We start from the raw sequence: 27,650 nt of genomic DNA, 5'->3' as shown, positions 1-27,650 counted from the left end.
ACTGACCATTGCCCACTAGCCTTTACCCACTGACCAATCACACAGAGATGAGGGGCAGCTTCCACTTACCAGTTGAATGGCGGAAGCCCCCCTGTGCCGGGGCAGCAGGGATGGGTGGTAAATGATGGAGCCATGCTTGGGAAAGTCAATGACTTCCATCGGGATGAACTGGGAACAGAACGGCAGGACATTCAGCTCAGCTCCGAGGCTGGAGTACTCCCTCACCACCTCAGGGATGGCAGCCCCTTTCACCCTCCACCGAGGGTACTTGAAAACCCGCGTTCCATCCTTCGCACCTTCTGCAGCTGGTGGGAGAGACAATGTCACGGTCACTTGGAGCAGGAACACAGTCCGAGGCTGCCCAGCGAGGCAAAGAACAAACTCCACCCCCACCCTTGCCCGTGTGCTGGAGAGACTCCAGACAACCCCTTCTCATCGCCACGCCTCAGACAACCCCTTCCCATCCTCACTCCTCAGACAACCCCTTCCCATCCCCACTCCTCAGACAACCCCTTCCCATCCCCACGCCTCAGAGAACCCCTTCCCATCCCCACTCCTCAGACAACCCCTTCCCATCCCCACGCCTCAGACAACCCCTTCCCATCCCCACGTCTCAGACAACCCCTTCCCATCCCCACTCCTCAGACAACCCCTTCCCATCCCCACTCCTCAGACAACCCCTTCCCATCCCCACTCCTCAGACAACCCCTTCCCATCCCCACGTCTCAGACAACCCCTTCCCATCCCCACGTCTCAGACAACCCCTTCCCATCCCCACGTCTCAGACAACCCCTTCCCATCCCCACTCCTCAGACAACCCCTTCCCATCCCCACTCCTCAGACAACCCCTTCCCATCCCCACGTCTCAGACAACCCCTTCCCATCCCCACGTCTCAGACAATCCCTTCCCATCCCCACTCCTCAGACAACCCCTTCCCATCCCCACGTCTCAGACAACCCCTTCCCATCCCCACGTCTCAGACAATCCCTTCCCATCCCCACTCCTCAGACAACCCCTTCCCATCCCCACGTCTCAGACAACCCCTTCCCATCCCCACGTCTCAGACAACCCCTTCCCATCCCCACTCCTCAGACAACCCCTTTCCATCCCGTCTCAGACAACCCCTTCCCATCCCCACGTCTCAGACAACCCCTTCCCATCCCCACGTCTCAGACAACCCCTTCCCATCCCCACGTCTCAGACAACCCCTTCCCATCCCCACTCCTCAGACAATCCCTTCCCATCCCCAAGTCTCAGACAACCCCTTCCCATCCCCACTCCTCAGACAACCCCTTCCCATCCCCACTCCTCAGACAACCCCTTCCCATCCCCACTCCTCAGACAACCCCTTCCCATCCCCACGTCTCAGACAATCCCTTCCCATCCCCACTCCTCAGACAACCCCTTCCCATCCCCACGTCTCAGACAACCCCTTCCCATCCCCACTCCTCAGACAACCCCTTCCCATCCCCAAGTCTCAGACAAGCCCTTCCCATCCCCTCAGACAACCCCTTCCCATCCCCACTCCTCAGACAACCCCTTCCCATCCCCACGTCTCAGACAACCCCTTCCCATCCCCAAGTCTCAGACATGCCCTTCCCATCCCCACGTCTCAGACAACCCCTTCCCATCCCCACGTCTCAGACAACCCCTTCCCATCCCGTCTCAGACAACCCCTTCCCATCCCGTCTCAGACAACCCCTTCCCATCCCCACGTCTCAGACGACCCCTTCCCATCCCCACGTCTCAGACGACCCCTTCCCATCCCCACGTCTCAGACGACCCCTTCCCATCCCCACGCCTCAGACAACCCCTTCCCATCCCCACTCCTCAGACAACCCCTTCCCATCCCCACGTCTCAGACAACCCCTTCCCATCCCCACGTCTCAGACAACCCCTTCCCATCCCCACATCTCAGACAACCCCTTCCCATCCCCACGTCTCAGACAACCCCTTCCCATCCCCACGTCTCAGACAACCCCTTCACATCCCCACTCCTCAGACAACCCCTTCCCATCCCCAAGTCTCAGACAACCCCTTCCCATCCCCACGCCTCAGACAACTCCTTCCCATCCCCATGCCTCAGACAACCCCTTCCCATCCCCACGTCTCAGACAACCCCTTCCCATCCCCACGTCTCAGACAACCCCTTCCCATCCCCACGTCTCAGACAACCCCTTCCCATCCCCACGTCTCAGACAACCCCTTCCCATCCCCACGTCTCAGACAACCCCTTCCCATCCCCACGTCTCAGTCAACCCCTTCCCATCCCCACGCCTCAGACAACCCCTTCCCATCCCCACGTCTCAGTCAACCCCTTCCCATCCCCACGTCTCAGACAACCCCTTCCCATCCCCACGTCTCAGACAACCCCTTCCCATCCCCACGTCTCAGACAACCCCTTCCCATCCCCACGCCACAGACAACCCCTTCCCATCCCCACTCCTCAGACAACCCCTTCCCATCCCCACTCCTCAGACAACCCCTTCCCATCACCACTCCTCAGACAACCCCTTCCCATCCCCACGTCTCAGACAACCCCTTCCCATCCCCACGTCTCAGACAACCCCTTCCCATCCCCACGTCTCAGACAACCCCTTCCCATCCCCACTCCTCAGACAACCCCTTCCCATCCCCACGTCTCAGACAACCCCTTCCCATCCCCACGCCTCAGACAACCCCTTCCCATCCCCACTCCTCAGTCAACCCCTTCCCATCCCCACTCCTCAGACAACCCCTTCCCATCCCCATGTCTCAGACAACCCCTTCCCATCCCCACGTCTCAGACAACCCCTTCCCATCCCCACGTCTCAGACAACCCCTTCCCATCCCCACGTCTCAGACAACCCCTTCCCATCCCCACGCCTCAGACAACCCCTTCCCATCCCCACATCTCAGACAACCCCTTCCCATCCCCATGTCTCAGACAACCCCTTCCCATCCCCACTCCTCAGACAACCCCTTCCCATCCCCACTCCTCAGACAACCCCTTCCCATCCCCACGTCTCAGACAACCCCTTCCCATCCCCACGTCTCAGACAACCCCTTCCCATCCCCACGTCTCAGACAACCCCTTCCCATCCCCACGCCTCAGACAACCCCTTCCCATCCCCACGTCTCAGACAACCCCTTCCCATCCCCACGTCTCAGACAACCCTTTCCCATCCCCACGTCTCAGACAACCCCTTCCCATCCCCACGTCTCAGACAACCCCTTCCCATCCCCACGTCTCAGACAACCCCTTCCCATCCCCACGTCTCAAACAACCCCTTCCCATCCCCACGTCTCAGACAACCCCTTCCCATCCCCACGCCTCAGACAACCCCTTCCCATCCCCACGCCTCAGACAACCCCTTCCCATCCCCACGTCTCAGATAACCCCTTCCCATCCCCACGTCTCAGACAACCCCTTCCCATCCCCACTCCTCAGACAACCCCTTCCCACCCCATGTCTCAGACAACCCCTTCCCAGCCCCACATCTCAGACAACCCCTTCCCATCCCCATGTCTCAGACAACCCCTTCCCATCCCCACGTCTCAGACAACCCCTTCCCATCCCCACGTCTCAGACAACCCCTTCCCATCCCCACTCCTCAGACAACCCCTTCCCATCCCCACGTCTCAGACAACCCCTTCCCATCCCCACGTCTCCGACAACCCCTTCCCATCCCCACTCCTCAGACAACCCCTTCCCATCCCCATGTCTCAGACAACCCCTTCCCATCCCCACGTCTCAGACAATCCCTTCCCATCCCCACTCCTCAGACAACCCCTTCCCAGCCCCACGTCTCAGACAACCCCTTCCCATCCCCACGTCTCAGACAACCCCTTCCCATCCCCACGTCTCAGACAACCCCTTCCCATCCTCATGTCTCAGACAACCCCTTCCCAGCCCCACGTCTCAGACAACCCCTTCCCATCCCCATGCCTCAGACAACCCCTTCCCATCCCCACGTCTCAGTCAACCCCTTCCCATCCCCACGTCTCAGTCAACCCCTTCCCATCCCCACGTCTCAGACAACCCCTTCCCATCCCCACGCCTCAGACAACCCCTTCCCATCCCCACGCCTCAGACAACCCCTTCCCATCCTCATGTCTCAGACAACCCCTTCCCATCCCCACGTCTCAGACAACCCCTTCCCATCCCCACGTCTCAGACAACCCCTTCCCATCCCCACATCTCAGACAACCCCTTCCCATCCCCACTCCTCAGACAACCCCTTCCCATCCCCACTCCTCAGACAACCCCTTCCCATCCCCATGCCTCAGACAACCCCTTCCCATCCCCACTCCTCAGACAACCCCTTCCCATCCCCATGCCATTCCTGCTGCTCCCCTCCTCCTATGGGAGTGATTCCAGCACCTTCCTGTCTGCCCATCCGCAATTCCCAACTGGATTAATTAGGGAATAAATAAAAACACAAAATGCTGGCAGAACTCAGCAGGCCAGACAGCATCTACGGGAGGGGGTAGTGACGACGTTTCAGGCCGAAACCCTTCATCAGGAGTGAAGTAACATGGGATGGTTGAGGGGGGATAAGAAGTGGGGGGAGGGATAAAGTAGAGAGCTGGGAAGTGATAGGCTGGAGGGAAATGGGCTAGGGGGAAGGTGGAGAATTATGCGAAATAAAAGAGAAAGAAAGGTAGGGCTGGGGGGAGATTATAGTGAGGGGGGGAAAAGAGAGAGAAAGAGAACCAGACTAAAATTATAGACAGGGATGGGGGTAAGGGGGGGGGCAGGGGTATCAACGGAGGTCAGTGAGTTGGATGTTCATGCCGGCAGGTAGGAGGCTACCTAGGCGGGAGATAAGGTATTGTTCCATCGACCCGCGTGTGGCCTCATCTTGACGGCTGAGGCCATGGACAGACATGTCGGAGTGGGAGTGGTCTGTGGAATTGAAGTGTGTGGCCACAGGGAGATCCCGCCACTGCTGGAGGACTGAGCGCCGGTGTTCGGCGAAACGGTCTCCCAGTCTGCGGCGGGTCTCCCCGATGTATAAATGGCCACATTGGGAGCACCGGGTACAGTATATCACCCTAGTTTACTTGCAGGTGAAGTGGTGCCTCACCTGAAAGGACTGTCTGGGGCCTGGGATGGTGGTGAGACCTGCACACGCAGGTCAATGATTCCTCTACTGTCAAGATCTCCCGCCTAGGTAGCCTCCTACCTGCCGGCATGAACATCCAACTCACAGTCCTCCGTTGATACCCCTGCCCCCCCGCTTACTCCCATCCCTATCTATTATTTCAGTCTGGTTCTCTTTCTCTTTTTCCCCCCCCCCCTCATTATAATCTCCCCCCAACCCTACCTTTCTTTCTCTTTTATTTCCCATATTTCTCCACCTTCCCCCAGCCCATTTCCCTTCAGCCTATCACTTCCCAGCTCTCTACTTCATCCCTCCCCCGACTTCTTATCCCCTCTCCACCATCCCATGTTACTTCACTCCTGATGAAGGGTTTCAGCCTGAAATGTCGTCACTACCCCCTCCCGTAGATGCTGTCTGGCCTGCTGAGTTCTGCCAGCATCTTGTGTTTTTTATTTATTTCCAGCATCTGCAGATTCACTCGTGTAGGATTAATTTGGGACTGTTTTAGATTGGACTCTCATTAATTCCATTGTATTTTTTGTAATTACTCTGAATGCCTACGCGAAAATGAATCTCAGGGTTGCATGTGGTGACACTTATGTGCTTTGATAATAAATTTTCTTTGAACTTTGAACTCATTAGGAGTGGGAGCTTCTCAACAAAACATTCAGGTGTAATACCCTTCACAACATTCCTTAAGTGGCCCTTCCCGCTCTTTGTGCTCCGTTGCTAAGTCTGTTCACATGTATCTACGTTTGATTATTGACGTTTGTGCATGTCACCGTTCTGCTAATTGTCGACTGCTCGTGGCTGTTGGCGCTATTGTCTTGTAAATCATTGGTTGCTATAATGTGATCTGTCACGGTTTTGGCCTGTGTTTTACACTTGGCACTCAACCACTATCAAATCTGGTATGTTTCACATACTGGCAATACAGTGACTCTGAAAGTATTCCACCACATTAACCCTTTCCTGGTTTATTGATCACCACTCGAAGCTCCTATCAGCTCGTCGCTTTTTGGTCACCTGACCTTCAGTTGGTTGTACGTCCTTTTCCACTGTAACAAAAGGGGTTACGCTGAGGGTTTTGGAACAGGCACCCTAAAGCAGGAGCTCCCCATCGTTGTTACTCCCTGTTAACTGAGGAGTCTCTAGATCCCAGGCTGGTCACCTCTACCTAAGGGGATTATTGGTCAGGGTTTCCTGGTTTACTAGACACCCCTTAGAGCCCCTACCAGCTCATCTCTTATTATCCCTTATTACTAACAAAAGGGTAATCCTGAGCTTGTACTGAGTGAGGCTATTGGAAATGAGATCGTGTTTCTGCTTTTTGGGATATGCTACCATTGTAAGTACATAATTCTGTAAATTTACCTGACTATATCAGAATCAGGCAGGTTTATTATCACCGGCATAGAAACATAGAAAATACAGGCCCTTCGGCCCACAATGCTGTGCTGAACATGTACTTACTTTAGAAATTACCCATAGCCCTCTATTTTTCTAAGTTCCATGTATCTATCCAAAAGTCTCTTAAAAGACCCTATCATATCCGCCTCCACCACCACCAGTAGCCCATTCCACGCACTCACCACTCTCTGCGTAAAAAACTTCCCCGTCATCTCCTCTGAATCTACTTCCAAGCACCTTAAAACTGTGCCCTCTCGTGTTAGCCATTTCAGCCCTGGGAAAAAGCCTCTGACTATCCACACGATCAATGCCTCTCATAATCTTGTACACCTCCATCAGGTCGCCTCTAATCCTCTGTCACTCCAAGGAGAAAAGACCGAGTTCACTCAACCTATTCTCATAAGGCATGCTCCCCGGTCCAGGCAACATCCTTGTAAATCTCCTCTGCACCCTTTCTATGGCTTCCACATCCTTCCTGTAGTGAGATGAAGTGACCAGAACAGGCATGTGTCATGAAATTTGTTAACTTAGCAGCAGCAGCAGTTCAATGGAATACATAATATAGAAGAAAAAATAATAAACAAGTAAATCAATTACAGTGTCTGTATATTTAATACATTCAAAACTGTGCAAAAATAGAAATAATATATATTTAAAAAGTGAGCTAGTGTTCATGGGTTCAATGTCCATTTAGGAATCGGATGGCAGAGGGGAAGAAGCTGTTCCTGACACACTGAGTGTGTGTCTTCAGGCTTCTGCACCCACTATCTGATGGTAACAATGAATGATTACAGCAATAGAAACTGTTGTTAATTGTTTTGTTCTTAACTTTGTGTTGAAGAAGCTTAAAACAATGTTGAGAAAATGAGATTCCCTTGGATTCTCCAGGACCTGTCCTCTCCTGGAGATTGACTGTGTGAAGAAAGACTTCCAAATTTCCCAGGTACAGATTCTGTGTGACCCAGTTTTATTCACTCACATTTGGGGATCGTCTGGGGAGTTTACTCAGTCACGTTTGGGGCTCGTCTGGGGAGCTTACTCAGTCACGTTTGGAACTTGTCTGGGGAGTTTACTCACTCACATTTGGGGATCGTCTGGGGAGTTTACTCAGTCACATTTGGGGATCGTCTGGGGAGTTTACTCAGTCACATTTGGGGATCGTCTGGGGAGTTTACTCAGTCACATTTGGGGATTGTCTGGGGAGTTTACTCAGTCACGTTTGGGGATCGTCTGGGGAGTTTACTCAGTCACGTTTGGGGCTCGTCTGGGGAGTTTACTCAGTCACATTTGGGGATCGTCTGGGGAGTTTAGTCAGTCACGTTTGGGGATTGTCTGGGGAGTTTACTCAGTCATGTTTGGGGCTTGTCTGGGGAGTTTACTCAGTCACATTTGGGGCTCGTCTGGGGAGTTTACTCAGTCACGTTTGGGGATCGTCTGGGGAGTTTACTCAGTCACGTTTGGGGCTCGTCTGGGGAGTTTACTCAGTCACATTTGGGGATCGTCTGGGGAGTTTAGTCAGTCACGTTTGGGGATCGTCTGGGGAGTTTACTCAGTCATGTTTGGGGCTCGTCTGGGGAGTTTACTCAGTCACATTTGGGGATCGTCTGGGGAGTTTAGTCAGTCACGTTTGGGGCTCGTCTGGGGAGTTTACTCAGTCACGTTTGGGGCTCGTCTGGGGAGTTTAGTCAGCCATAAGCAGCTTTTTCTACTAGGTTGGATGAGGCTAAAACTTGAGGGTGAAAGGTGAAATATTTAAGGGGAATCTGAAGGGGATCTTTTGAAGGTGGTGAGAGTGTGGAACAAGCTGCCAGTGGAATTGGTGAATGCAGGTTTAAATTCAACATTGAAGGGAAGTTTGGTTAAGTATGTGGATGGGAGGGGTCGGAGGACTATGGTGCTGGTGCAGATTTAATAGGTCAGTATGGACTAGATGGGCCAAAGAGCTTGTTTCTCTGCTATAGTGCTCTCTGACTCTTAGAGACACGTTGGGCGAAAGAGCTGGGTCCGGGACCCAGGTTGCACCTGTCTACACCAGAGAGCAGTGAGTCTTTCTGCCGAGGCTCTGGTTCTGCACACAGGTAACTGGAGATCTCACGTGGCTGAGTGTGTTATTCCCAGTGGCCTGGCTTCCACTGACCTGTCCCACAACACTGATAAAAGACATCAGTGAATAAGCTGATGTAGCCGTGGGCACTCACATGGGTCCCAGCTATGCCTGCCTTTTTGTCAGCCTCGTGGAACAGTCTATGTTCCAAGCCTACACTGCTATCACTTCCCTACTTTTCCCTCGCTACGTTCATGACTGCAGTGACATCAATTCCATTTCCCATTTCCATTCCGCTGCGATGAGGCCACACCAGGTTGGCATGAACATCAATTTCTCAAACTTCCGGTAATGCCCCCCACCTCCTTCACCATTCCCCATTCTCATTTCCTCCTCTCACCTTCTCTCCTTACCTGCCCATCACCTCCCTCTGGTGCTCCTCTCCTTCCCTTTCTTCCATGGCCTTCTGTCCTCTCCTATCAGATTCCCTCATCTCTAGCCCTCTATCTCTTTCACCAATCAACTTCCCAGCTCTTTCTTTCACCTCCCCACCCCTAGTTTCACCGATCACCTTGTATCTCTTCCTCCTTTCCCCTCCCCTTCTTGTTCCTCATATTATTCTCCAGTCCTGATGAAGGCCTGAAACGTTGACTGGACTCTTTTCCATAGATGCTGTCTGACCTGCTGAGTTTTCCAGCATTTTGTGTGTTGTGCCAAACTATTTAAATTAGTTATCAAGCGGTGAACTACAGTGATCTCTTCTGCCGACACAATGTCCGTATCCCACCATTTTCCTCACATTCATGTGCCTATCCAAACGTCTCTGTAAAATCCATAATGTATCTGCTTCTCCCACCACTCGGTAAAAAAACTTGCCCCTCATATCTCCTTTGAAATTACCCCGTCTCACCATAAATGTTTGCCTTCTAGCATTAGATATTTCAACCTTGGGAAAAAGATACTGCTTGTAAACTCTATCTATACTTCTCATAATCACAGAAATATTTATCAGATGCTCGCAGCCTCTGCCACTCCAGAGGAAATTTCGTTAGTCTGGGTCACGCTGAGGGTTGGCGCAGCCCGGAGAGATGCAGCTTCCACCAATCACAGTGGTAGTAATCATGCTGACCCCTCCCGAGGCTGAAACTCCCACAGCCACCAACGCAAGGACCTTCACCCTGTGTCTGAGCACAATCTGACAAAGTGCCTGCATCCTGCAGCAGCCAAAACTAGCCCCACCTCCTGCCCTTTGAACCTTGGCTCCTTCACAGAGCAGTCGTTAAACAATCAAAACACTCTAGAACATTGCACAGCAGAGCTCAGTGCGGTCTTGTTGCGCGGGGTTTCTAACTTATTCCGAGACCAATCTCACTATTCCCACCCACATCGTTCATTCATACGTTATGTGTCTTATCGTGTGGGGTGGGTGATCATGGTCTTTCCATGACCATGATTGTACTTGACAATTTTTTCTGCAGAAGTGGTTTGCCATTGCCTCCTTCTGGGCAGTGTCTTTACAAGACGGGTGACCCCAGCCATTATCTAGACTCTTCAGAGGTTGTCTGCCTGGCGTCAGTGGTCACGTAACCAGGACTTGTGATCTGCACCGGCTGCTCATACGACCATCCACCTGATCTCCTGGCTTCACGTGACCCTGATCGGGGGGGGGGGGGGGGGGGCTAAGTCACTGCTACACCTTGCCCTAGGGTGATCAGCAGGCTAGCGGAGGGAAGGAGCACCTTACACCTCCTTTGAATATAGAATAGTACAGCACATTACAGGCCCTTCGGCCCACAATGTTGTGCTGACCCTCAAACGCTGCCTCCCATATAACCCCCCCACCTTAAATTCCTCCATATACCTGTCTAGTAGTCTCTTAAATTTCACTAGTGTGTCTGCCTCCACCACTGACTCAGGCAGTGCATTCCATGCACCAACCACTTTCTGAGTAAAAAACCTTCCTCTAATATCCCCCTTGAACTTCCCTCCCCTTACCTTAAAGCCATGTCCTCTTGTACTGAGCAGTGGTGCCCTGGGGAAGAGGCGCTGGCTGCCCACTCTGTCTATTCCCCTTAATATCTTGTACACCTCTATCATGTCTCCTCTCATCCTCCTTCTCTCCAAAGAGTAAAGCCCTAGCTCCCTTAATCTCTGATTATAATCCATATTCTCTAAACCAGGCAGCATCCTGGTAATTCTCCTCTGTACCCTTTCTAATGCTTCCACATCCTTCCTATAGTGAGGCAACCAGAACTGGACACAGTACTCCAAGTGTGTCCTAACTAGAGTTTTGTAGAGCTGCATCATTACATCACAACTCTTAAACTCTATCCCTCGACTTATGAAAGCTAACACCATAAGCTTTCTTAACTACCCTATCTACCTGTGAGGCAACTTTCAGGGATCTGTGGACATGTACCCCCAGATCCCTCTGCTCCTCCACACCACCAAGTATCCTGCCATTTACTTTGTACTCTGCCTTGGAGTTAGTCCTTCCAAAGTGTACCACCTCACACTTCTCCGGGTTGAACTCCATCTGCCACTGTTCAGCCCACTTCTGCATCCTATCAATGACTCTCTGCAATCTTCGACAATCCTCTACACTATCTACAACACCACCAACCTTTGTGTCGTCTGCAAACTTGCCAACCCACCCTTTTACCCCCACATCCAGGTCGTTAATAAAAATCACGAAAAGTAGAGGTCCCAGAACAGATCCTTGTGGGACACCACTAGTCACAACCCTCCAATCTGAATGTACTCCCTCCACCTCTGCCTTCTGCCTTCTGCAGGCAAGCCATTTCTGAATCCACCTGGCCAAACTTCCCTGGATCCCATGTCTTCTGACTTTCTGAATAAACCTACCATGTGGAACCTTGTCAAATGCCTTACTAAAATCCATGTAGGTCATATCCACTGCACCACCCTCATCTATATGCCTGTTCACCTCCTCAAAGAACTCAAATCAGGCTTGTTAGGCACGATCTGCCCTTCACAAAGCCATGCTGACTGTCCCTGATCAGACCATGATTCTCTAAATGCCCATAGATCCTATCTCTAAGAATCTTTTCCAACAGCTTTCCCACCACAGACTTAAGGCTCACTGGTCTATAATTACCCGGACTATCCCTACTACCTTTTTTGAACAAGGAGACAACATTCACCCCCCCTCCAATCCTCTGGTACCATTCCTGTGGACAACGAGGACATAAAGATCCTAGCCAGAGGCTCAGCAATCTCTTCCCTCGCCTTGTGGAGCAGCCTGGGGAATATTCCGTCAGGCCCCGGGGACTTATCCATCCTAATGTATTTTAACAACTCCAACACCTCCTCTCCCTTAATATCAACATGCTCCAGAACATCAACCTCACTCATATTGTCCTCACCGTCATCAAGTTCCCTCTCAGTGGTGAATACCGAAGAGAAGTATTCATTGAGGACCTCGCTCACTTCCACAGCCTCCAGGCACATCTTCCCACCTTTATCTCTAATCGGTCCTACCTTTACTCCTGTCATCCTTTTGTTCTTCACATAATTGAAGAATGCCATGGGGTTTTCCTTTACCCTACTTACCAAGGCCTTCTTCATGCCCCCTTCTTGCTCTTCTCAGCCCCTTCTTAAGCTCCTTTCTTGCTACCTTATATTCCTCAATAAACCCATCTGATCCTTGCTTCCTAAACCTCATGTATGCTGCCTTCTTCCACCTGACTAGATTTTCCACTTCACTTGTCACCCATGGTTCCTTCACCCTACCATTCTTTATCTTCCTCACCGGGACAAATTTATCCCTAACATCCTGCAGAAGATCCTTAAACATCGACCACATGTCCACAGTACATTTCCCTGTGAAAACATCATCCCAATTCACACCCGCAAGTTCTAGCCTTATAGCCTCATAATTTGCCCTTCCCCAATTAAAAATTTTCCTGTCCTCTCTGATTCTATCCTTTTCCATGATAATGCTAAAGGTCAGGGAGTGGTGATCACTGTCCCCCAGATGCTCACCCACTGATGATCTATGACCTAACCCGGTTCATTACCTAATACTAGATCTAGTATGGCATTCCCCCTAGTCGGCCTTCCAACATACTGTGACAGAATCCGTCCTGGACACTCTTAACAAACTCTGCCCCATCTAAACCCTTGGAACTAATCAAGTGCCAATCAATATTAGGGAAGTTAAAGTCACCCATGATAACAACCCTGTTATTTTTGCACCTTTCCAAAATCTGCCTCCCAATCTGCTCCTTGGTATCTCTGCTGCTACCAGGGGGGCTATAGAATACCCCCAGTAGAGTAACTGCTCCCTTCCTGTTCCTGACTTCCACCCACACTATCTCAAAAGAGGATCCTGCTACATTATCCGCAATAAAACAAAAATCTGTGATATGTTAATTCACATGAACCTTTATTTAACTGACAAAAGTACAAAGAAAAGATTTTCAATGGTTTTACTGACCAACTTAATTATATTTTGTTAACATATACAAATTTAGAATTTGATGGCTGCAACACACTCAACAAAAGTTGGGACAGAGGCATGTTTACCATTGTGTTACATCACTTTTCCTTTTAATAACACTTTTTAATCGTTTTGGAACTGACGATACTAATTGTAGTAGATTTGCAATTGGAAATTTTGTCCATTCTTGCTTGATATAAGACTTCAGCTGCTCAACAGTCCGTGGTCTCCGTTGTCTGATTCTCCTCTTCATGATGCGCCATACATTTTCAATAGGAGATAGATCTGGACTGGCAGCAGGCCAGTCAAGCACACGCACTCTGTGTCTACAAAGCCACGCTGCTGTAGCCCGTGCAGAATGTGGTCTGGCATTGTTCTGCTGAAATAAGCATGGACGTCCCGGGAAATGATATCGCCTTGATGGCAACATACGTCTCTCTAAAATCCCAATATACCCCTCAGAGTCAATGGTACTTTCACATACATGCAACTCACCCATGCCGTGGGCACTGATGCACCCCCATACCATCACAGATGCTGGCTTTTGCACCTTTCGCTGATAACAATCAGGATGGTTGCTTTCATCTTAGGCACAGAGAACTCGATGCCCATTGTTTCCGAAAACTAGCTGAAATGTGGACTCATCTGACCACAGCACATGGTTCCACAGTCTTTCGGTCCATCTGAGATGAGCTTGGGCCCAGAGAACTCGCCGGTGTTTCTGCATAGAGTTGATGTGTGGCTTCCTCCTTACGTAATACAGTTTCAAGTTGCATTTCTGGAGGCAGCGACGGACTGTGTTAAGTGACAATGGTTTTCCGAAGTACTCCCGAGCCCAGGTGGCTATAGTAGCATGACAGTTTCTTAGGCAGTGCCGCCTGAGGGCTCAAAGATCACGCGCATTCAACAGTTCTCTGAATTCTCTGAATCTTTTCACAATATTATGTACTGTAGATGTTCAAAGACCTGAATTCTCTGCAATCTTGCATTGGTAAATGTTCCTTTTGAACTGACTAACAATTCTCTCACAAATTTTGGCACATAGGGGTGAGCCACGACCCATCCTTGCTTCCAAAGACTGAGCCTTTGATGGACCCTACTTTTATACCCAGTCATGATACCTCACCTGCTACCAATTAGCCTGCTTAATGTGGAGTCTTCCAAACCGGTGTTACTTGAATATTCTGTGCACTTTTCAATCTTATTTTAACTCTGTCCCAACTTTTGTTGAGTGTGCTGCAGCCATCAAATTCTAAATTTGTGTATATTTACAAAATACAATTAAGTTGGTCAGTAAAACTATTGAAAATCTTTTCTTTGTACTTTTGTCAGTTAAATAAGGGTTCACGTAAATTAACATACTACAGATTTTTGTTTTCATTGCATTTTGGAAAATATCCCAACTTTTCTGGAAAATGGGTTTGTAGTTTAAACCCTCCCGAACCATGCTAGCAAACCTACCTGCAAGGATATTGCTCCCCCTCGAGTTCAGGTGCAACCTATCCAATCTGTACAGGTCCCACCTTCCCCAGAAGAGATTCCAATGATCCAAAAATCTAAAACCCTGCCCTCTGCACCAACTCCTTAGCCATGCATTCAACTGCCATCTCCTCCAATTCTTACCATCACTATCACGTAGCACTGGCAGTAATCCTGAGTACGCCACCCTTGAGGTCCTGTTCTTCAGCCTTCTGCCTAGTTCCCGAAACTCACACTTCAGGATCTCATCCCTCTTCCTGCCTATGTCGCTGGTACCAACATATATCATGACTTCTGGTTGCTTTCCCTCTCGTACCAGGATGTCATGCACCCGGTCAGAGACATCCCGGACCCTGGCACCTGGGAGGCAACAAACCATGCGGGTTTCCTTCTCACGTTCACAAAATCTCCTGTCTGCTCCCCTGACTGTAGAGTCTTCAATGACGACAGCTCTCCTCTTCTCCATCCCATCCTTCTGCACCACAGGGTCAGACTCAGTGCCAGAGGCCCTGCCATCATGGCTCACACCTAGTCGGTCGTCCTCATCAACAGTATCCCGGGCGGTAAACTTATTATTCAGGGGAATGGCTACAGGAGTGCTCTGCACTACCTGTCTACTCTCCTTCGTTTTCCCCCCTCGGACTGTCACCCAACGACCTGCTTCCGGCAGCCTAGGTGTGACTACCTCCCTGTAGCTCTCATCTATGACTGCCTCATTCTCCCTTATGAGTCGAAGATCATCCAGCTGCTGCTCCAGATTCCTCACACGGTCTTCCAGATCGCCCAGCCGCAAGCACCTCTGGCAGATGTGACTCTGCGGGAGAGGGGAGTTCCCCCAAGACTGCCACATCTCACAGGAGAGGCATGTCACCGTCTCAGGAGGCATTGTAAAGACTAACTGGGAACAAGCTCGTCCTCCGCCTCTTTTCGTCGAAGCCTCTCGAGTCAAAGCCTCAAACCTCCACTCCTTCACTGGCCCACTCACTCCCTGGCTGCTGTTTTTTTTGGTAGAGACATATCTCCACCCTGACACCAATCCCTCCATTTTCCTATCATCAGAGAATCTCTTAAATGCCCCGACTGTATCTGCTTCGAACCCCCCCCCCCCCCCAAACAACAAGAACACCAACCAACAATAAGCAACAGCAAGGAACTGCACCCTGACCCCTTTCCATCAGGTTGATGACACTATGCTCCCACTCCAGATCGGAACCCCTCTTCTTGCGACACTCCACTCACCAAGAGCATCCTCCTTCCCGTCTTTGTCCGGGATTGTGAATATTCCCACGATCTCGTGCCCTGCCTTTTTCAGTTCTTTGTACACCTCTTGGCCAAACAGGCTTTGTCCAATCACAGCGATCTTCATCCTCCTTCACCAATCAGCACTCTCCTGTTGAGACCAATGTGAACCAATCATCAAACAGTAAACACAAACACAACATTCAGCAACAGCATCCCCCCAGCCCACACTCCCTCCCTCTCCCATCCTCCCAGACCTCAACAGCTCTGTTCAAAACCGGTGCTTGTGAGAACTCAGGAGAAGAGGAAGCCATTCAATAGGATCAGTAACACACACAAGATGCTGGAGGAATTCAGTAGGTCAGGCAGCATCTATGAAGAGAGATAAACAATCAACATTTTGGGTTGAGACCCTTCATTGGGACTGGAAAGAAAGGGGGAAGAAGCCAAAATAAGTCACTTTTTATTGTCATTTTGACCATAACTGTTGGTACAGTGCATAGTAAAAATGAGACAACGTTTTTCAGGACCATGGTGTTACATGACACAGTACAAAAACTAGACTGAACTATGTAAAAAAGAACACAGAGAAAAAAAACACACAACAACTACACTAGACTACAGACCTACACTGGACTGCATAAAGTGCACAAAACAGTGCAGACATTACAATAAATAATAAACAGGACAATAGGGCAGTAAGGTGTCAGTCCAGGCTCTGGGTATTGAGGAGTCTGATAGCTTGGGGGAAGAAACTGTTACATAGTCTGGTCATGAGAGCCCGAATGCTTCGGAGCCTTTTCCCAGACAGCAGGAGGGAAAAGAGTTTGTATGAGGGGTGAGTGGGGTCCTTCATAATGCTGTTTGCTTTGCGGATGCAGCGTGTAGTGTAAATGTCTGTGATGGCAGGAAGAGAGACCCCGATGATCTTCTCAGCTGGCCTCACTACCTGCTGCAGGGTCTTCCAATCTGAGATGGTGCAATTTCTGAACCAGGCAGTGATGCAGCTGCTCAGGATGCTCTCAATACAACCCCTGTAGAATGTGATGAGGATGGGGGGTGGGAGATGGACTTTCCTCAGCCTTCGCAGAAAGTAGAGACGCTGCTGGGCTTTCTTTGCTATGGAGCTGGTGTTGAGGGACCAGGTGAGATTCTCTGCCAGGTGAACACCAAGAAATTTGGTGCTCTTAACGATCTCTATCGAGGAGCCATCGATGTTCAGCGGAGAGTGGTCGCTCTGTGCCCTCCTGAAGTCAACAACCATCTCTTTTGTTTTGTTCACAGAAAGAGAACAAAACAAAAAAAATAAGAAAGTGGGGGAAGGGGAAGGAGCACCATCTGAAAGATGATAGGTGAGACCAGATAAGGAGGAAAGTGAGGGAGGGAGGGGAGGTGAACGTCAACTATTCCCCTCCACAGATGCTGCCTGACGTTCTGATTCCTTCAGCATTTTGTGTCTGTTCCTCCAGAGATCTGGCATCTCGTGTTTACAAAAGGATCAGTACCTCTGGTGTTCCCTCTCATCCTTCTCTTCCTCCTAATGCTCGAGTTTCCCCATCCCGCCAGGCAGAGGTTCCCCGCACTCTGCAGGAAGAAGAACACATGGGGCAGCCCGCAAGTGTTGCTGAAGTCACAAAGCCATAGCACGTCCACGGTTTTCAGCAGAACACCAGCAATGGACGTTGTTGAACTTGTACAGGGAGTCGGTGAGTAATTTGAGTATTGTGTGCAGCTTTGGTCACCTGCCTACAGGAAAGATGTAAACTAGGTTGAAAAAGTACAGAGAAATTTTACAAGGATATTGCCAGGTCTGGAAGACTTGGGTTATAAGGAAAGATTGAATGAGTTAGGACTGTATTCTTTAGTATGTGTGTGGGAACATTTCAGTTACTGCGCAGACGTGCACCCACACAGCTTAAAAGGAGCGGAGACACCCACCTCCGTCACTTCCACAAGAAGCTCATTCCATACTCAGCATCCGCAGTCTGGAGGTGCCTTTGAAATCTCATCTGAAACCTGTGCCCTCTTGTTTTGATTCACCAGCTGCAGGAAAGACTGTACATTCACCCTGCCTTAGCCCTCATAGTCACCTCTGCCAGATCACGCTCCATTCTCCCATGCTCTAAAGTCCCAACCTGCTCAGCCTCTTTCCAATTCTCAGCAACATCCGTGTAAATCTCCTCCCAGCTCAATAGCATCTCTCCTACACAAGGTGACCAAACCAGAACACCATATTCCAAATGTAGCCTCACCAACATCTTGTACAACCGCAACGTCACACCCTGATTCCCATCCTCAGTGTCCTGAGGGGCATCTGTGGGTGGCAGTGTTCCCCTGCCCCACTACCCTTAGTGGGATGGATGGGGGGGGGGGGGTTGTTAGGGGCTGCCAGCACTGGGTACCTGAAGTGCGTTTTGCAGACAGTCTGCACTACAGCCACTGTGGAGGGAGGGAGTTTAGTGGGTGGGCGGGATGCCAATTGAGCAGGCCATTTTGCCCCAGATAAAAATTCTAAAACACGCAGGCGCTGGAAATCTGCAATAAAAACAAAAACCGATGTGAAACTCAGCAGGTCCGGTAGAGAAAGTTGAAGGTGGGTAGATCCTCTGCCTCTCAGCTCCAGTGACTCCAGGTTCCAACTCAACCTCTGGCAATGTCATTGTGTAAACTTTGCCGATTGGCCTTGTGACCACATGGAATTCCCCTGGGGTGATGCGGTTTACTCCCATGTCCCAATGACATATGAGTCATTGGTTAATTAGCTGCTGAAACCCCCCCCCCCCCCCGTGTGTGGGTGAAGGTTAAAACTTGGGCAGAGGTGATGTGAGTGAAGGGTGGGATGACAGTATGGACCCGATGGGCAGAAGGGCCTGGTTTCTGCTGTACCTCTCTCGGTCCCGTCTCAGGACCTGGAGACCCTGTAGGATGAGTGTCCCATCGTACACCCATTGGTATACAACACACACTTAGCTCCCGAGGAAACGGAGAACCAAGACCCGGAGCGGTCCTGGTGAAGCACCTCGACCGAAACGCCGACTTTACAGATGCCGCCTGACCTGCGGAGTTCCTCCAGCAGCTTGTGTGTGTTGCTCAGCGTCTGATGGGATGGGCAGAATCTGTGGCATCTCGGGGGTGGGCAGTCTAGATACGTGTTGCTCTGCCGGACATGCGAACAGCACACTTCAATGTGCCCGTGATAAATCGGCGCAGCCCACACTTCAGAGGGGAGCGGCGTCTTGGGGGGGTGGGGATGGCAGGTTGTCTTCAACACTGACCAATCAGAAGCCGGCGTTCGGCAAACCCCCTTACCAGCTGATCGCATGGAAAGAGGTCAAAGTGAAAACAGTTCTTCCTCCCAACCCCCAACTCTCTGAAAATGCTCCGGCTGTTCACGACTTCGCACAAACTCCCCGGAAACTTGCTCCGGGTTCAGAACTAGGGAGAACTCTCGGTGAAATTCTAACCCGGTTATAAATAGCGACACTACAACGAAAACCGATAGCCCGCAAAAAAATGTCCGCGAAAGCACGACAAAGTAATAAGCTTCCTGCAAACTTCTCGCAATGCAGAAGAGGGGCTATCCGGAACTGTCGGGATAATTCACTCCAAACACGTAGCAAACAGGAGAGTGAGAGAGAGAGAAAAACAACAGTTTGTGGTTACAGTCCCAGGCCGAATGTCTGTTTACGGGACAGTCTCTGTCGCAACGCAAATCTCCCCCTCCCTTTGCCCCTGCATTGCCCGAGGTGTTAGGGGAGAGAGGCAGGCGGGGAGCAGGCACTCACCGTCTCTGTAAGGCAGAGCTGCTGGAGAGAGCAGGGAGCGAGGGGGAGGCGCTCTGAGAGTGGTTGGTTAGGCACCGACCCGGCTCGGGGTGAGAGATTGCCACACAGCCTCCGCCTGACTGGGAAGGACGCTGGAACGCGCTCGTTATCTACAGCCTCGGCAAAACCACGTCTTCCGCCTGGCTCGGCCCAGGGTTGTGTTTCCAACGCCAAGTATGAGAGGCCCCGGGGGGAGACAGGGTCCTTTACAAATCCCAAATCCAGTTTATTCTTATTTGTTGAAATTATACAAGTAGAATCAGAAATCAAGTTTATTGTCACCGACTAAACCTGTTGTATTTGCGGCAGCAGTGCGATATATAATTACCATAGATTAAATTAAGAACATATTTTTTTAAAGTACTGTAGTGTAAAGTAAGAGCGGAATAGTGAGGTGGTGTGTCTGGTGGCGGGAGGGGAGACACTGTTTATAAAACGTCGTCGTCAGGCTTCCCTCCTCCCATCGATGGCGAGGCTCCTTCATGATGGAGGCATCGCCTTGTTAAGATGTCCTCGATGCAAGGGCCCGCGATGGAGCTGGCTGGATTCACAACTTTAATGCACCTTTTCCCCGACCATACCAGATGCTCACCGCGGACATCTGTAGACAGTTGCCAGTGTCTTTGGTGGCAAAGCAAAGCTCCTCCAACTCGAAATGCAACACAGCCGCTGCCGCGCCTTCTCGGGCCCAGGACAGATCCTCAGGGGAGCTGGAAATTGTTCACACTTTCCGCTGCTGATCTACCTCACAGGTGCAATGGGAAAGACACTTTCAGCATGGCAGGCACAGAGAATCAGGTAAGCAGCATTCGCAATAAAAACATCAACAACGACGTTAGCAAAAGACCAAGGACCTTATTGTGGACTTCAGGAAAAGGTGATCAGATTCTAATGTCAACATCTCTGAAGATTTATCCTGGGTCCAAATATTGATACGAATACAAAGAAGCTATATAAGGCCGTAAGATATAGGGACAAAATGTCGTTATTTGGCCCATTGAGTCGGCTCGCTATTTCATCAAGGCTGATCCATTTCCCTCTCAATACAATCTCCTGCCTTTTCCCTCTATTCCTGACTAATCAATAATCTATCAGACTCTGCTTAAAGATACCCAATGCATCAAACTCTTCCTTAAAGATACCCAATGCATCAAACTCTTCCTTAAAGATACCCAATGTATCAAACTCTTCCTTAAATGTACCCAATGTATCAAACTCTTCCTTAAATGTACCCAATGTATCAAACTCTTCCTTAAATGTACCCAATGTATCAAACTCTTCCTTAAATGTACCCAATGTAACAAACTCTTCCTTAAATGTACCCAATGTATCAAACTCTTCCTTAAATGTACCCAATGTATCAAACTCTTCCTTAAATATACCCAATGTATCAAACTCTTCCTTAAATATACCCAATGTATCAAACTCTTCCTTAAATGTACCCAATGTATCAAACTCTTCCTTAAATGTACCCAATGTATCAAACTCTTCCTTAAATGTACCCAATGTATCAAACTCTTCCTTAAATGTACCCAATGTATCAAACTCTTCCTTAAATGTACCCAATGTATCAAACTCTTCCTTAAATGTACCCAATGTATCAAACTCTTCCTTAAATGTACCCAATGTATCAAACTCTTCCTTAAATGTACCCAATGTAACAAACTCTTCCTTAAATGTACCCAATGTAACAAACTCTTCCTTAAGCTCCATCTGCCACTTCTCAGCCCAGTTTTGCATCCTTATCAATGCCCCGCTGTAACCTCTGACAGCCCTCCACACTATCCACAACACCTACAACCATTGTGTCATCAGCAAACTTACTAACCCATCCCTCCACTTCCTCATCCAGATCATTTATAAAAATCACAAACAGTAGTGGAGTCCGAACAGATCTCTGAGGCTCACCACTGGTCACCGGCCTCCATGACCCGTCTACAACCACTCTTTGCCTTCTGTGTGCAAGCCAGGTCTGGACCACAAAACCAACGTGTCGAACTCCACCTTAAATATACCCAACGCCTTGTCCGGCTGAAGAAATTCGTCCTCATCTCCATTCTATTCTGAGGCAGTGCCCTTAGGTCCGAGACTCCCCCACCATAGGAAATATCCTGTCCACTTCCGCTCTATTGAGGCCTTTCAATATTCAACATTGTTCTAAACTCTAGCGAGTATCAGCTCAGAGCCATCAATCGGTCCTCATATGACAACTCATTCTGGGAAACCTACACCAGTGTCAGCACATCCTTTCCTCATGTGGAGGAAAGTTAAGCCTGAGAGTTAAAGGTTAATAAAATCACGAGGATAGCAGGGTGAGAGGCAACTGGGGTCCGTCTGTCTACTCATTCTAATTGGCAACGTCCTGTCAGAAATGAAGCACGGATTTTGTGTGTGAGGAGGGACCATTGGCCACAGGACATGACTGCCATGTAACCAGATAACAGTCACAGCACGGAAACAGGCCATCTCGGCCCTCCTAGTCCGTGCCGAACCCTTAATCTCACCTAATCCCACCTACCCGCACTCAGCCCATAACCCTCCACTCCTTTCCTGTCCATATACCTATCCAATTTTACCTTAAATGACACAACTGAACTGGCCTCTACTACTTCTACAGGAAGCTCATTCCACACACCTATCACTCTCTGAGTAAAGAAATATCCCCTCGTGTTTCCCTTAAACTTCTGCCCCCTAACTCTCAAATCATGTCCTCTCGTTTGAATCTCCCCTACTCTCAATAGAAACAGCCTATTCATGTCAACTCTATCTATCCCTCTCAAAATTTTAAATACCTCGATCAAATCCCCCCTCAACCTTCTACGCTCCAATGAATAGAGACCTAACTTGTTCAACCTTTCTCTGTAACTGAAGTGCTGAAACCCAGGTATCATCCTAGTAAATCGTCTCTGCACTCTCTCTAATTTATTGATATCTTTCCTATAATTCGGTGACCAGAACTGCACACAATATTCTAAATTTGGCCTTACCAATGCCTTGTACAATTTTAACATTACATCCCAACTTCTGTACTCAATGCTTTGATTTATAAAGGCCAGCGTTCCAAAAGCCTTCTTCACTACCCTATCTACATGAGACTCCACCTTCAGGGAACTATGCACTGTTATTCCTAGTTCTCTCTGTTCCTCTGCATTCCTCAATGCCCTACCATTTACCCTGTATGTTCTATTTGAATTATTCCTGCCAAAATGTAGAACCTCACACTTCTCAGCATTAAACTCCATCTGCCAACGTTCAGCCCATTCTTCTAACCAGCATAAATCTCCCTGCAAGCTTTGAAAACCCACCTCATTATCCACAACACCTCCTACCTTAGTATCATCAGCATACTTACTAATCCAATTTACCACCCCATCATCCAGACCATTTATGTATATTACAAACAACATTGGGCCCAAAACAGATCCCTGAGGCACCCCGCTAGTCACCGGCCTCCATCCCGATAAACAATTATCCACCACTACTCTCTGGCATCTCCCAACTAGCCACTGTTGAATCCATTTTATTACTCCAGCATTAATACCTAACGACTGAACCTTCTTAACTAACCTTCCATGTGGAACTTTGTCAAAGGCTTTGCTGAAGTCCATATAGACTACATCCACTGCCTTACCCTCGTCAACATTCCTCGTAACTTCTTCAAAAAATTCAATAAGGTTTGTCAAACATGACCTTCCACGCACAAATCCATGCTGGCTACTCCTAATCAGATCCTGTCTATCCAGATAATTATTAATACTATCTCTAAGAATACTTTCCATTAATTTACCCACCACTGATGTCAAACTGACAGGTCTATAATTGCTAGGCTTACTTCTAGAACCCTTTTTAAACAATGGAACCACATGAGCAATACGCCAATCCTCCGGCACAATCCACATTTCTAATGACATCTTAAAGATCTCCGTCAGAGCTCCTGCTATTTCTACACAAACTTCCCTCAAGGTCCTGGGGAATATCCTGTCAGGACCCGGAGATCTATCCACTTTTAAATTTCTTAAAAGCACCAGTACTTCCACCTCTTTAATTGTCATAGGTTCCATAACTTCCTTACTTGTTTCCCACACCTTACACAATTCAATATCCTTCTCCTTAGTGAATACTGAAGAGAAGAAATCGTTCAAAATCTCTCCCATCTCCCTCAGCTCCACACATAGCTGACCACTCTGATTCTCTAAGGGGCCAATTTTATCCCTCACTATCCTCTTGCTTTTAATATAACTGTAGAAACCTTTCGGATTTACTTTCACCTTATTTGCCAAACCAACCTCGTATCTTCTTTTAGCTTTTCTAATCTCTTTCTTAAGATTCCTTTTACATTCTTTATATTCCTCGAGCAATTCCTTTACTCCATGCTGCCTATATCTATTGTAGACATCCCTCTTTTTCCGAACCAAATTTCTAATATCCCTTGAAAACCATGGTGCTTTCAAACCTTTAACCTTTCCTTTCAACCTAACAGGAACATAAAGATTCTGTACCCTCATAATTTCACCCTTAAATGACCTCCATTTCTCTATTACATCCTTCCCATAAAACAACTTGACCCAATCCACTCTCTCTAAATCCCTTCGCATCTCCTCAAAGTTAGCCTTTCTCCAATCAAAAATCTCAACTCTAGGTCCTGTCCTGTCCTTCTCCATAATTATATTGAAGCTAATGCTATTGTGATCACTGGACCCGTAGTGCTCCCCAACACATACATCTGTCAGCTGACCTATCGCATTCCCTAACAGGAGATCCAACACTGCCCCATCTCTAGTCGGTACTTCTATGTATTGTTGCAAAAAACTATCCTGCACACATTTCACAAACTCTAAACCATCCAGCCCTTTTACAGAATGAGCTTCCCAGTCTACGTGCGGAAAATTAAAATCTCCCACAATCACCACCTTGTGTTTATGACAAATATCTGCTATCTCCTTATACATTTGCTCTTCCAACTCACGCTCCCCATTAGGTGGCCTATAATACACTCCTATCAGTGTTACTACACCTTTCCCATTCCTCAATTCCACCCAAATGGCCTCCCTAGAGGAGCTCTCTAATCTATCCTTCCAAAGCACCATCTTAAGATTTTCTCGGACAAGCAATGCAACACCTCCTCCTCTGGCCCCTCCTACTCTATCACACCTGAAGCAACTAAATCCAGGAATATTTAGTTGCCAATCACACCCTTCCTGCAACCATGTTTCACTAAAAGCTACAACATCATAATTCCAGGTATCAATCCACGCTTTAAGCTCATCCACCTTTCTTACAATGCTCCTAGCATTAAAATAGATACATTTAAGATACTCTCCATCTCCTCCTCTCTTTCCATCCCTAACAATGCATTCAAATTTATTATCCTTTTCTTTCTTCTCCCCCACATCTTCGGGCTGAGCGCATCCCTTCTCCATCACCTGCCTTTCCTCCCTCACACACTGTCTATTTACTTGCTCTACTGGTGAACTAACCTCCTCTCCTCTGCCGGCTTGGTTTCTTACAGATAACGGGGAACTGATTGTGTTTGTGGGGACCCTGTGTCTCATTTTTTTTTGGAAGGTATGGAAGCATCCTTGTCGATGAGGACAAAGCAGGGACTTTTGATCCCTGAAAACTGCCGAACTGCGTGCGTTTTGAAGTATGAAAGACCGTGCTGCCTCGCTTAATCAGCGTCCGGGCCGGTTCTCCGCGGCCACGTAATAAATCAATTAAACCGAATACCGGCTCTGTGCCTTTGTTTAAGTCTAATCGGCGATAGCAAATTTCTCTGACAGATCAGGCGGTAAGGATGGGATCTCTATTAAATACGGGATGTCGGAAAGGGGAGACAGGAATCGCGAGCGGGGTCGCCCGGACCGGCCGGTGACCGGTCCCTGAGATCGGGTAAGGGGCAGGAAGAGGGTACGAGACTCGGTTGAGATTAAAATAGGGACCTCGCTATCTGGTATTTGGTTGGCCAACCGAGGGGTGAGCGCTCGATAATAAAAGGTAAAACACAAGCCTGCTGATCCACTAACCAGCCCGCCAGTACGTACGCGAAGAAATGTCGAAAATTATAAGACGACGGAACAACTCCTGGTTGCCCTGGAAACAGAGGACACCAGGCCCTCTGTAACAGTCCCCCGTGATGTGTATGGGTGGAGTTGCGCGGTTGACCGTGTCGTGGGCCTTTCGATCTGAACACAATTCAGTACTGGAAACGCGAAACGAAAGTTGTAAATGGGCATCCAAACTGGGACAGAGAATATATGATGTGGCATTCTAGTAAATGGGAAGAGCTGGTCATTAAAGGTTAAACTGAAGTAAGAAGAAAACCGGACTCTTCAAAAGGCGAGGGGCACCGGACTATACCCTCAGGTCAGTCCCCCGCCTCCGAAACGGGGCTGTCTGATGACATGGAAATAATAGGGGCGGCTGTGGGTGTGACTCAGCCATGGAACCGCCGGCCACCCGGCGAGTCGCTTCCCCGCCCAGCAACGGGGAAAAACCCGGACAGGGCTCTCAGTCCGGGATAGAACGGGTGATCAGCAGAGGCCAAGTCCGCTGATAGCCCCGGATTTTCGGAGGAAGCGGCACCAATTCCCTGGCATTATGGTGGGAGATAATCCCATTTAAACCACGGACCCGGCCGAGGTAGGCAACGTGACCAGCGAAGCGCCCGACCCTCTCCGCCAGCCTCTGTCAGATATCTAACCCGCTACCCGGCGCTGCTTACAGTCATTTGCGGACCCTCCTGGCGCGGAGAAGGAGCCAATTTCCCTCCCACTGATCCAGGACCGAGGGGTAACTGGGTCCCTCAAGCAACTCCTCGCGGATGGAACGAGCAATTGGTCAGAAGGGGTAAAAAATGCCATCCTTGCGAGAGCAAGACAACACTGGGGTTACTTGGTGTCACCAGAAAAAGGGCGGAACCATTGCCAATTTCATTGTCCGTTTCAAGGATTGCCGGGAATCTAACGCGGGGATTGCCCACAATCTGTAAAATGGCCAGCTAGCCGTGCAGACATTTCTGAATTGCCTTCGACCCGAGGTGGCTCACTCTTTCAAATGAACTAATCGGAACTGGCAAACACAGCGATGGAATGATAGAAACATAGAAAACCTACGGCACAATACAGGCCCTTCGGCCCACAAAGCTGTGCCGAACATGGCCCTTCGTTAGAAATTACTAGTTTACCCATAGTCCTCTATTTTTCTAAGCTCCATGTACCTATCCAAAAGTCTCTTATGAGACCCTATCGTATCCGCCTCCACCACCGCCACCGGCAGCCCATTCCACGCACTCACCACTCTCTGTGTAAAAAAAGTTACCCCTGACATCTCCTCTGTACCTGCTCCCCAGCACCTTAAACCTGTGTCCTCTTGTGGCAACCATTTCAGCCCTGGGAAAAACCTCTGACTATCCACACGATCAATGCCTCTCTTCATCTTGTACACCTCTATCAGGTCACCTCTCATCCTCCGTTACTCCGAGGAGAAAAGGCCGAGTTCACTCAACCTATTCTCATAAGGCATGCTCCCCAATCCAGGCAACATCCTTGTATCTCTCCTCTGCACCCTTTCTATGGTTCCCCATCCTTCCTGTAGTGAGGTGACCAGAACTGAGCACAGTACTCCAAGAGGGGTCTGACCAGGGTCCTATAGAGCTGCAACATTGCCTCTCTGCTCCTAAATTCAATTCCACGATTGATGAAGGCCAATACACCGTACGTCTTCTTAACCACAGAGTCAACTTGTGCAGCTGCTTTGAGTGTCCTATGGACTCAGACCCCAAGATCCCTCTGAGTCTCCACACTGCCAAGAGTCTTACCATTAATACTATATTCTGCAATCATATTTGACCTACCAAAATGAACCACCTCACACTTACCTGGGTTGAACTCCGTCTGCTACTTCTCAGCCCAGTTTTGCATCCTATCAGTGTCCCGTTGTAACCTCTGTCAGCCCTCCACACTATCCACAACATCTCCAAACTTTATGTCGTCAGCAAACTTACTAACCCATCCCTCCACTTCCTCATCCAGGTCATTTATAAAAATCACGAAAAGTGGGGGTCCCAGAACAGATCCCCGCGGCATCCCACTGGTGACTGACCTCC

The 27,650-nt window shown here is 49.2% G+C and overlaps 1 protein-coding gene and 1 long non-coding RNA gene across 6 annotated transcripts; one reads left to right on the top strand and one right to left on the bottom strand.

Annotated features, from left to right (window-relative positions):
• On the bottom strand, positions 1-25,725 carry LOC132387818 (cytosolic 10-formyltetrahydrofolate dehydrogenase-like). Of its 5 annotated transcripts, XM_059960194.1 has the most exons (4): positions 25,570-25,725; positions 20,139-20,287; positions 15,723-15,873; positions 1-305 (listed from the first exon to the last, which is right to left on the bottom strand). In XM_059960194.1, exons 3-4 carry the CDS (start codon positions 15,847-15,849, stop codon positions 16-18), a joined length of 417 nt encoding a protein of 138 aa, XP_059816177.1. In that variant the 5' UTR covers positions 15,850-15,873; positions 20,139-20,287; positions 25,570-25,725; the 3' UTR covers positions 1-15. The 5 variants fall into 5 exon arrangements, 4 of the variants coding, with proteins under 4 accessions (XP_059816177.1, XP_059816178.1, XP_059816176.1 ...); XM_059960195.1 differs by lacking the exons at positions 20,139-20,287; positions 25,570-25,725 and adding an exon at positions 19,508-20,130; XM_059960193.1 differs by lacking the exons at positions 20,139-20,287; positions 25,570-25,725 and adding an exon at positions 18,779-18,961.
• LOC132387819 (uncharacterized) lies at positions 20,207-25,270 on the top strand. Its single transcript, XR_009510027.1, has 2 exons — positions 20,207-20,344; positions 25,112-25,270. It is a non-coding gene; the product is annotated as an uncharacterized LOC132387819 (long non-coding RNA).
• Positions 25,726-27,650: the final 1,925 nt, after the last annotated feature.

This window comes from Hypanus sabinus, unplaced genomic scaffold (genome assembly GCF_030144855.1).
Source record: "Hypanus sabinus isolate sHypSab1 unplaced genomic scaffold, sHypSab1.hap1 scaffold_2252, whole genome shotgun sequence".
In the NCBI taxonomy this organism is placed as follows: domain Eukaryota; kingdom Metazoa; phylum Chordata; class Chondrichthyes; order Myliobatiformes; family Dasyatidae; genus Hypanus; species Hypanus sabinus.
The sequence above is the reverse complement of the archived record's forward strand: the minus strand, read 5'-3'. Positions and strand labels throughout refer to the sequence as shown.